The sequence below is a fragment of the Platichthys flesus genome, chromosome 16 (assembly GCF_949316205.1).
Source record: "Platichthys flesus chromosome 16, fPlaFle2.1, whole genome shotgun sequence".
NCBI classification, from domain to species: Eukaryota; Metazoa; Chordata; class Actinopteri; order Pleuronectiformes; family Pleuronectidae; genus Platichthys; species Platichthys flesus.
In genome coordinates, this window is record NC_084960.1 from 22,794,111 (window position 1) to 22,806,194 (window position 12,084).

Below are 12,084 nucleotides of genomic sequence, written 5' to 3' on the forward strand. Positions count from 1 at the left end.
TTAAGGAAATGCATCACATAAGTAGCATGCAGTACTTTGGTGAAAGAATATAAAGAAATAGAAATATACAACAATACATAGAAAAAATATAAAAGTAATCACTGTGTCATGTACGTCATGTACAAATGCTAGTTAAGATCTATATTTATATGCATGTCGAACAGCAAAAACGATGGCAGGCATAATCATTTTCTCTGGCCCTATCCCTTACACAACAGGTGATGACATGTTTAGCCGCATGTTGTCTTTTAACCGCTGGCTGTCAAGGTGGTGTCCTGAAAATGGTGTGGGCTATGTAGATAATTGGCAAACTTTTTGGAGGAAACCTGGTCTTTTTAGGAGACACAGCGTTCATCCCACTTGGAATGTGGCATCAACTGGTGGGTCGCAACCCACCCGTTTTCAGTGTCTTTGTCGGGCAAAAAAGATGTCAAAGAAAAAAATCCTGTGCTTTTATTTTGAAGGGTATTTTTTTATGCAGCGTAGTGCCGTCTATTCACAACAGTATTTGTTTCACACTCCTTAACAGTATTGGTTAAGGAGTGTGAATAGGGTTAGTTTTGTTTGTTGTCATAGATTCAGTGAGTGGGTATTCTCACCTAAAGCTCTATAATTTGGGTCTTTTTAAAACTACTTCTGGGTAGATGGATTTTTTTATTTCCAATTTGTACATGAAAGCACTGTTGAGTCTGTTAAAAAAGGCTTAAGATACTGAATTGTTATGTAAGTTGTATTACCTTGTGTCCTTAAGATGCACTTTTTGGTTTTTAACTAAAATGCAGCTAATTGAGTCAATCGCCACCTGTTGGTCGTTTTGGTTTATCATCAAACATCTTTTTTTTGCATACTGCGATATTCTGTACTATCTCAGGTTCAAACTGAACCATCTTTTATTAAATAAATTTGAGAAGTTGAAAATGTTCCTTGAGGGGTGATGGTGAGTCCCGAAGCCAGACCAGTTGAGAACCACTGTTCTATACCACCCAGTACCACAGTCTAGAGTAATGTTGATGTAAAAGTTATTACGGTAAATAATCTGATTATTCATGTATTACTGTGTTGTGTAACACCAATGTGACCGAATACCTTTTAGCTCTGATGCAGCAGTGTTGGCCAAGTACAAGTCTTAACAAGGGAATTAAATATGCAGAGAACAAATACATAGTCTGCGTCTTTTCACATCAGTGGGGGCTACACACTCACTGCTATCAAACAAAGCCTCCCACAAAACCTATAACCACTGTCTCAAACAGTGTGAAATACTAATTAAAGTCCAGTGTGATGGAGACTTACTGTCAAGTCGGGTCTCTTTTCCATTAAAAGTACAGATAGTTTTAGGAGTATTCAATGGTAGGGTCATAATCTGATACAAAGTAGGACTGTGGAACAAAAGCTTAATTATTGACAAGCTACATAAATAAATATATTTACAAATTAAAGTTTTGTCTTATAGGTATTCAAACAAATATCTGGGCCTGTTCAAAGTCTTTTAAAAAGTGATCATTACACACACACACAGACTTTACTCACACACACACTCTCATAAAATAGGCTGTACTCTACTTATACGCGACTACACTTCACAGGCAAATATTGTATTTTTATCTAATTGATAGTGACTAGTGACTTTGCAGATTTTACTGACTGTCTCTCAGTTACTTTTACACTGGCTTACTTACCTCAGCCTTTCCAAAACAGAGGTCAAGCTTGACACAAGTCAGCTCATTGGGTTTCCAGCTTTGGTAGTTGAATAACTAGCTACTTTCATGGACTGGACTCCGCAGACCCTGATATTTTTTCTGGAGGAGGTGCATTTATGAACACAAATGTACGACTGAGACGCTATACAGCTTTTACGGACTTTATCAACCTGACTTCCTAATATAAAGGCAGTCGAAATCTGGGAGACGTTGATGTCAAAACCCACTGGATTCAGAGTGAAGTTGTTTTTTTCTGTATTTCTTACTGCGTGTTAATTGTATGATCATTGTGTGAAGTACTGATAAAGGTCTAGAAGGTCAATAACATCAACTGGCGGTATGCATTAATTAGTGCGGCAGAACGTAACATGTCTAAGTTCTAAAACGGGAAGCGTTTAGTTTAAAAAGGCATAAAGGCATTGATGGCTTTCATAGTACTGCCATACAAACCATTAGCCAGATTTACCTTGAGCCTCAGTGTCCCCTCAAGTTCAGCCTGTATCATTGATTACAAGGCAACACCTAATGACACTAATGTCACACACACACACACACGCACGCACGCACGCACGCACGCACACACCTGGTATTTTATGAGGGCCTGATACGATGATGATTTAAAAAATGAATGTGACGTTCACTCACGTTCATCGTTACATTCACGTTAATAATATGAAAACTGATTCGGTTAGTTCAGCGATCGTGAAACATATGCACAACACTGTACAGGGAGCCACTGCAGAGGGGCTGAGGAGCCGCGTTCGGCTCAAGAGCCGCGGGTGGCCGACCCATGCAGAACCGAATTTGTATGATGTATTGGACGTTTTTGTGTCTCCTGTGGCAGTGGTGTCCATCCCTTTTAGCTGTCCTCTGGAAACACTTCAGTTGTGTTGTTGCCTCTATTTGCATCGCGTTTGTCTATTTGCAGCGGGTGTGTCTATTTGCAGTGCGTTTTTGTAATGTGTTGTGTTGTGAAATTGATGAAGATGTTTTCTTACTTTGCTTGTGTTTTGTCAACTTGCATGTGTTTTCTTAAGTTGCTGTTCGTTGAGCTCTCAGGGCCACCGTACTAATGTGTATTTGATAAATTTGATATCGACTGATGATTCAAGATTCAAGATTTTTATTGACAAATGCACAACAATAACATTAAGCAGTCGCTGGCAATGAAATGCTTGAGTCACAGCATGGAAATGGGATTGCATAGTTTTAGCATTGCATGGCCTCTTGTTTGTAAAAGCCAGCAACTTCTTTTCAGGTGTGGTGATCCTCATGCGTTTGGTTATTATATATCCTCTGCTAAGCTCTGTCTGCAACAGACTGGAGCTGCACATTTTAAAATAAGTTTCTACATATATTCTATATATTATAAGAGTAATCTTGAAAATGTGTACTACCATGACAAATTAAGGACTTCTGTGTTTGGTGCTATATAAATAAAATTGAGTTACGGGGCCTCAAGTGGTCAGCTGTGACAGACAATGCATACTTCAATTGTTGTTTTTTTGAGAAATAATCCTTATTAATATTGTTCAGTAACTTAGGAATCACTCTCCCCTTACATGAGTGTTCACCTGAACAGTAAAGTTTAATGGCTTGATCATGCCACTGCACTTTGTAAAAAGGGTAAGAGCAGACTGTGTCTGCTCAGGAGACTGAGGTGTTTTAATATAAAGGGGTGCTCATGAAATCCCTTTCTTACTCTGTGGTAGCATTAGCAATCTTCTTTTGTGTGGTTGGGGCAGCAGCATCTCAACTGCCGACGGCTGGATAGACAGCCTAGGATGGCCAGCTCAGTCCTAGGATTCTCCCTTGACCAAGTGGACGTGGGACAAAGGAGAATGACGGCAAAGCTGTCCAACTCTGACGGAGAACCAGTTTCACCCCCTGCAAGACACTATCAAAGCACTGGGCGGCTTCTTCAGTGACAGACTGATCCACCCAAAGTGTCTTAAAGAGAATCGCAGGTTGTTTCTTTCTTTAACAGTTAAGACTGTACAACCAGCACTGCTACCAGTAGACGACGCAACAAATAAGTGGACTGCACTTAAGACTCAGGTGTCATCAACTGTGCAATATTAATTTCTGCCTTTGCAATTCATTTCACTGTATATTCTCATAGGGTAAATATTTTTTAAACTGTATATATTATTTCTTTACCATTTATTTATTTTAGATTGTCTTGCATTTGTATATATAGCATGTTTAATTATGTGCTTTACTAATGTATATTCTGTGTGCTCTATGATAATGTAACACAAGCAAATTTCCCCATTTTGGGACAAATAAAGAATTATCTTATCTAATCTTTACATACCTCAGTGTGACTCCTGTTTCCAAACTGTAAAACTCTCAAAGTTATAGAACTGTTTGTTTTATTTACTCCCGTTGGCAGCTCCTCTACATGTGCCTATACCTTGAATCACTGTGACAAAAGACAGGAGGCACTAACTTGGATATATAGCATAGTTTTACTTTCACTTTTTTCATTACACAGTAAATTTTTTAATTCTAACACAGGTATTAGAGAGGTTCATAACACCGATACATGAAGCTGTATTAGCAAGTTGATACTGCATAGACAGACAGACACACACACACACACACGTCTAACTCACATACAAACGCTCACAAAATGACTATTTTCCACTACAAGTTGAATGTCCTGTGATTTCCAAGCAGCCACAGAATGGAATGTGACAATGTATTAGAAACAGCTTTAGGCTTTTTTTTTTTTAAATGTGCTAACACTAGCTCACACATGCAAGCATACACACACACCAAGTCACTGGTAGTTGTCATGGGCATCTTTAAGTATTCATCCTTTTCGAGTCCTCATCCTTGATACATCAATTTAAAGATTTTGTGGTTGCTGAACATCTCTGTTGTCTAAACATTGACTGCAGTGGTTGTGTGCACATCTGAATGGTTGGCATTGATCTAATTTCTATATGCATGGCTGGATATGATATGAATCTGTGTGTGTACCAGTGATGTCTCTGTCATAAATTATATATACTATAGATTCAGCTCTTAAACCCTCTGTAAAGATTATAAAGCCGTGCTATATAGTAATAGCGTCCTCTGTAGCAATGATTTTGTTCCTGTTTGGGTCTATCTTCTCCACATTCCCAGCTTCTGATTCAGAAACTTGGGGAAGAAGCTGTGCAATGCTCCTTATCAGAGGCGGGGAACTTAGACAGGCTTACATTTGTCGAACAATTAGTTAGTCTTACAACAAGCCACAAGATTTAGGTTTACTCATACATGTGTTCAAAATGGGTGTTCCAGGTTTACAAGACAAAAGTGAAGCGCCCAAAACCATTTCCCAGGCAATAGATGAGACAGACTCAAACTGGTTCTCAAGTCTGCTTTAACACTACAGGTTTTATTCCTGTACCAGTCATCTAGTTTCGAATCTGTGCCACAGCTTTCCTTGGATGGCTTGGGTAAGAAAACCGCAGGCCTTCTAAAAAAGAATAATGGAAATGTATCGGAAAGCAGTTAAGTAATTTGCTAGCACATATTATAAACAAATCAACAACATCTATCAGTGAGAATACTAGTTTAATGAAATTATCAATACAGGGCTTCTGGTCAGGAAATGTAAAACTCATGCTGGAATGGATCAAAACACCTTAAAGACATCTTGACTGGGAATGCTAGACAGAAATGAGCTGATCTGTCCTGCAGAGATTAAATAACTGATTTTATTAGTTGGTCCCACCAGAACCATGAGTATGGAGAGTATATACTAGTGTGTTTGTGGGAAGAGAGGGGTTAATGCATGTGTGCGATTAAAAGCCTCTCCCTTTTTACCTTACGGAATGTCAGCATCAGTGTTAAAGTGCAGGGAGAATGAAGCAGACCCCACACATGCATATCACACATAATTGTCTCTATAGGTATGAGGACACTCATTGGCATAATCCATTCCCTTGCCCATTACCTTAACCTAAACCTAATTGTAACCCAAATCAGATAACCAAGTGTTAGCCCTCAAACAGACCTTTAATTTGTGATGACCAGCCAAAATGTCTTAAAGTAAAAATGTCCTCACAACGTTGCTATTGAACCAAAATGTCCCTCTTAACTATAGACAGACATGCGTTTTTGCATGTGCGCGCGCACACACCCACCCACACCCAGACACACATACATACATCGGTAAACACCAACAAAACAAGAATAACAAGAATGTAGCATCATGTTAATAAACAAGTTAAGGATTAACTGGAATCAGAATCTGGGACAAACAATAACGATAATGATGCCTTTGCTGCTTAGCAGCGGCTGTTTTTTCCCTTATGTCAGTTACACATTTTGTACTTAACGATTCTTTGTTGAAGGGAGGAGGAGAAGTGTGGCAGCAGGGCTCAAAAGAGCGGTCGCTGGTGGGGATGATGGGAGCACTGGTCATGGTAGAAGTGTGAAAACTAGAACTGATGGGCCAGCAGCTCGCAGAGACGCATGGACACAGAGTCCTTGCTGCAGCGCAGAGTCAGACGGTACATCTGCAGACACACACACACACACGTTGTGTGAGAGTTATTCAATAACGGCAAATAATATAAGTCGAATTGTAAAAAATGTATAATATAGCACAGTAGGTCTGAAGATTTTCCTCTATAATCCCATTCCTTAATATTTTTAATATTCAAATAATATTCCGATTTTTGATAGAATTTAAACCTCACACCAAAATTGACAGCAAACATAATCTGATGACAATCCATTTAACATCATATAACAGTACATCCTTAAATTAATCAATAAATCCATACATTATAATTTGCCTAGGTCATATTCACAAATCACAGTTTGTCTTAAGGGCTAAGGTTTCCTAACTTAGTTCTCAGTTAGAGTAAGGAGAAACCACAGAGAAACCACAATAAACAGGGTGGAAAATACATGGACCCCAAAGAGCGTGGTGGATCATGTTTCATGAAAGGTGCAATGTCACAGTGACATAAAATAGAGACGAAGGGTAGTTTTTTTTCTGGTGCATATACTCTAGTTCCGTGTGTGTCATTAATAAATGTAGAAAGACTAGGCTTTCAACAGCAGCTCCCTGTGTGGACACAAATACAGAGGGGATGAGCAATGGAAGAAGGGGCAGAGGCTGAACCGACAAGCCAACACATTTACTAAATAAAAATGCTAATTCGAATAATGATTACAGCATTTGAATGATATTTTAATCCTGAAGTTTGTTCCAACAGCCCTAGAGCACATGTAATTTCCCAAAATGTGCATACATATCTGTATAAACTCTGTAGTCCTTCTGAATATCATCAGGTAAAATTATAAAACTCACTAAAAATTGAATATATTTGAATATATTTATTGACATCTATTGAAACATAATATCTCTTTGACCCACTGCTTATATACTGAGGCAATACATTTGTCTGAGTGGCAAAGCTTGCAGCCTTGATAATTATTTTTTTTAAATAACTTCAAAGCTATGGATTTACTGCAACTGTTCTAAACCTCTTCTGAAAACACTTGGATATTACTAGTGAGTTGTATTGTTAAGATTGCATGATATAACTGCTCTTTTTGATAGTACTTATCATTCTCTATTATTCTGTTCTTTTTTATATTTTTAAGGGGACCTGTTGTGTTCCTCAGGGTTCTGTGTTTGGCTCAATTCTAGTAACCCTATATATGTTTCCATTAGGAAACCCTATCACACTGTAAATGTTTATTTTCATGTGGACAATATAGTTACATAATTATCAATGAAACCAGACGAAACAAATCAGCCAACTAAACTCCATGTTTAAAGCATGTTTTAAGGACACTTCTCCAAAATGCTGCAGAAAGTGTACTGACTGTTCAGAGCAGGCCAATAGCAAGACTGCTCAGATTGGGGGGAGGGGCAATTCGAAACTTGTTTTGGGCATCATTTCACTCAGTGGACTTGGTGTTTTCTAGGTTTTAAAGAACCCCCCCGGGTTTTTCATAATTTTAAGAAAACATGGGAGAAAAGCTTTATATTAAAATATCAGATCCGATGGCGTGTGTCGGCATGAGAGAGAAGAGTCAGGGGGCGCTGAATGAATCTCATGCAGCTGCAGTGAAGAAATATTTCACAAATTAATGAAAAGTAACAGTCATGATAACAGGAAACTGTTGATACCTTGGCGATGGCCACAAACAAATCAGCATATAGTCACAGTAAATTAGGTTAACCTTATAGTGAAAATATAGCAGGATGAGTGGGCGGTCCTTCATATTTGGGCCACCGCACCGAATGCGGTCTGCCGGGATTGGAACACAAACTGATACAAGTGAGTTCCCACCTGTACTTACAACTGTCCACTTCTGATCGAATCACGGAAAGAGAGTCAGTAGGGACTGAATGAAACATTGTGAAGCTCTACTGCTTCCTGTTATCACTTAAGGTCAAAATTCTGTACCACCTTGGGGGTGTGCAGGGTAGGTGGGGGCTCTTTTAGTGACCTTATGAGCTATTCATTTATCTGAATTCATAAGTATTTCAATCATTAAAGTACAGCACCCCAAGAGACAAGCTAACAGTCATGCAGTCCAAAACATGGTTAAAAAGATTCATATTTATGGAGCATTGCAACTGAAGGCTCAGGCACCCACAAAGTACTAATTTCCACAAATCCTCTATGGATTTCTCAAGATAACAATATAATCAGACCAAAGAGATAATTATAAAATTTCCCAGACACGGTTTATGCAAAGGAAATACACATATGGAAAATTAACACATTTAACCTGCTACTGTCCATCCTCAGAAGTACATGATGTTAAACACTAGTTCTGGGAGAAAGTGAGGTCATTTTCATTTTGAGGCATAATAACATGGTTTCTGGTAAGCAGACACTTGTTTAGGAGTGTGTGTGGCTCTAGAGAAGGGGTGCTCGCACTTTATAGGCTTATGAGCTACCTTTGAAATGACCAGCTCAACATGATCGGCCTTTTTTTTTTCATGTTGGTATCCACCGCCACGCGATGTATCTCTATTGTATAAGGTGGTACCCTTGAGCCAAATCTATATCTTGATTTATTTATTCCAAACATTTAGCAGGGACTTTTCAGAGAGCTCTGTTTTCTACCTGTGCCTGGCCATTCGGCTCCAATCTTAGCAGACAGCCAACCTGCTGACTCTTCGTCTGGATCACTCCAGCACACACATAGTTCTCTGGGTTGGGATCAACGTTTTCCAGCAGGGCTGTTCCTAGTCCAAGTAGCTACACAGATGCATCACAACAACACCACAAAGGAAGAAGAGAAAGTAATTAAACACTACATAAAGGCAGAAGAAGAACATTCTCTAAACCATATACCAAGTACTGATGGTTTCAAGTTAGCTTTATCTTTGGTCAGTATATTTGGAGCAAGAAGGTTCTGGTTTTTCTCAACAGATGTTAAGTGTTAAACTTTCTGCCAGATTGACTGATTTTTGGGTTAACTAAGAAAGATTTAGCAATTAGCTTAACAAGTGTCAGGAGTCAGGCTAAGGATATATTATAATAATATATAAATAAGCACAGGACTTTTTTTAATGTAATGATTCATGTTTTTCTGAGGGGAGGAGGGAGAGTTGATCACTCCAAATTAATTTAGCATAACAACTATTATCATTGTCATTATAACCATTATTATAATTAATTAATTAATTATCATTTTAATTCAACAAAGATTATTTTAGTCTCAGTGTTGGTACACTGTTGGTAAATTTTTTACTCTTATTCCTTCACATCAGACAAAGAGCAAAAATTCTCACTCTCATTTACAATATCTACTAAGCATCAAAAATAGCAGTTTTTCAATACGATTCGATTTCATTTGTATAACAACCAATCATAACATACATAATCTCAAGGCGCTTTACATAGTAAGATCGAGACCTTAAACATTATAGATAAACCATAGACTTCCCACAACGAGCAAGCATTTAGGCTACTGTGAAGAGAAAGAACTCCCATATAACCAGCTTTGATAGGATGAGATGATCTCTTTGATGTGACTTACAAATTTTTCAATTGCATGTGCAGAATGACACACTGTTCCCATACCCGCCCCCACTCACTCACTCAGAGCGACACACTCAGTGAGATCATAGCTCGTTCCCTTTAAAACAGCCGGTCGACTTTGTAGAATAACAGTGAAATACATGGTTTCTCTGGTCTCAGCTGCTCAGTGATCAATATATATTATTGACAATTACAAACAAATCCTAGAAATGAAAAGTACAGTACTGCTAGTTCAACAAAGAGCCTGTGTTATGAAGGTATTTTGCTGACATGATTTCATAAGAGGTTTCAGTATAAGAAATGTGGACATACCTTTGCCTTAAGTACTTCAGTGTCCATACTGTGGTTGGCCTTGAATATCTTTTGTGCTTCTTGCTGAGGCCTGAAAAGAGTTCAAACAGCAAACTTCTGCTTTACCAGAGACTATTTTTATTTTGCATAACATTTAAGTAAATTACCTTAAAGGGATAGTTCACAAAAAAATGAAAATACACTCATCTACCCACTACTATGCTTAGGCTTAAAACACGGTGCAAATTACTTTGTTTCTAGTCAAATATGAATGTCGGGGCTTGCGGACATCCGGATGCCACCGCACTAGCAGTATGGAATCATGTTATGTTTTTTTCTGTTGTTTTATTACGTTTGAAGAAGTGGACACAATTGGCAAAGTGGCGAGCAGAAAATCTGCAAATATCAATTTTTCTGTTAACTATCCCTTTAATAATAAGGCTGTGTGGGATATGACCAAAACCTCATCTACTTACAGTGCTCATTCCATATCCTAATGACAACAAATTTATTTTTAGAAAAACCTTTTCTCTACCATGTAAGTTGGAGCCATCTTCATAGTTCGTCTCCCCCCCCCCCCCTCCTTACTGGCTAAGCTGTTTCCAGCGTTGGAAGAAGTCATGTGAGGCCATTTCAGTTGGCTGGAAGAACTTGTTGATGGTGACTGGCAGCTTGAGTGTAAGGTTCTGCAAAGCTCCTCCATACCTGAAAATGAAAACATGTGCATACACACTGCTGTTTGATACACTGCATGTGTTGTCAGTTTTATTTAAACAAGATTGTTTTGTGAAAACAAATAGAAAAAAAATACTGAACATTTCAATGATACCCATACCTCTAAATGTCTTATTTGTGAATCCATGCAGTGAAGGAAAGTTACAGATTTTAAGTCAGTTTACAAAATATTCTCACAAAACTGAGTCCCAATTTCAGGTTTGTGACCACTTACTGTTGAGGATGGTTCAGTTGTATGAGCTCACCTGAACTTGATGTTGAGCAGGGGGGCGTCGGAGAAGTCAGTCAGACACTCAATATTGAGGACCTGCTGGATCTGGGCTCCCCCTTCCACTAGCGGTTCCACTGGTTTGGTCTGAACGTTGAGCTGTGCTTATTTGTCAAGGACCATCAAGATATCACACAGACTAACTTCTTAACACTTGGAGTCAGTTTACACCCAGGTTTTGTGTACCGTTTTTTTTTTTGTAAACATCATCTCTACTTTACTCAATGTATGTTTTAAGTTATATATATATATTATGATATAATAAATATTATATAATATATATTCTCTTCTTTTTATGTGTTTATGTAACAAAATAAAACAAAAGCAAGTTTTAGGTCAGTAAGACTTAAAGCAGCATTACAACTCTATTTATTTTCCCTGTTTAAAAGAACGTTTGCTGACATTGAGATTAGGGACTAAAGTTAGCTGCTAACAGTGTTGATCTGTTTAGTTTAAAATGCAACATGAACTTGCTAAAGCAGTACAGATTTTAGCTGTGTTGAAAAGCCTTTAAAAGAAAATTCGGATCAGTTTTTTCCACCGATGGATATGTGAATATTTTTTTTTCCAGAAAATAGCCAGATTCAGGTTAGAGAGTGATGTCAAAATGATGTTACCTGACTGCATTGAGCATTGAAAAACGCTGAAGATTTACATGGATTTGCCTCATCTTCCCTCCTCATAACATATTATAAATTATTTGGTTGGTATGTTTGCCGTCTGGTTAAAAGCACGAGGGAGAGAGGATGATAGAGAGACAGAGTAGGAGAAAGAGCAGGATGGACAAAGGGAGAGAGTAAGAACCAGTTGAGAAAATGGACAGGTAGTCAAGACCACAGTTATATATCCATGTTAGCCATTAATTTACCCACAGTTATTACAGTGGACTTTTCAATGATTTTGTGTTACTAGAGGAGGATTGAGAGGGAGATAAGCGAGAGCAGGATTGACAGAGAGAAAGGGAGCATGAAGAAATTGGACGATAACAACAGTTATAAAGCCACGTTAGCTACTGTTTCCACTACATTCTTTGCGTTGGAAATCACAATGATTTAGCAGTATATTGATATACTGC

General features: G+C 38.2%; 1 protein-coding gene across 2 annotated transcripts in view; it reads right to left on the reverse strand.

Annotated features, from left to right (window-relative positions):
• Positions 1-4,152: 4,152 nt before the first annotated feature.
• The window catches only part of ap2a1 (adaptor related protein complex 2 subunit alpha 1), a 53,622-nt gene continuing 45,690 nt past the window's right edge, over positions 4,153-12,084 (reverse strand). The window contains exons 16-20 of one of the 2 annotated variants that reach the window (XM_062407138.1): positions 10,987-11,108; positions 10,595-10,711; positions 10,028-10,097; positions 8,795-8,929; positions 4,153-6,214 (exon numbers count right to left, since the gene is read on the reverse strand). In XM_062407138.1, the coding sequence (XP_062263122.1) occupies positions 6,137-6,214; positions 8,795-8,929; positions 10,028-10,097; positions 10,595-10,711; positions 10,987-11,108 (522 nt within the window). In that variant the 3' untranslated portion in view covers positions 4,153-6,136. Of the gene's footprint in view, positions 6,215-8,794; positions 8,930-10,027; positions 10,098-10,594; positions 10,712-10,986; positions 11,111-12,084 lie in introns of both variants that reach the window. The other variant, XM_062407137.1, reaches the window with a different exon arrangement.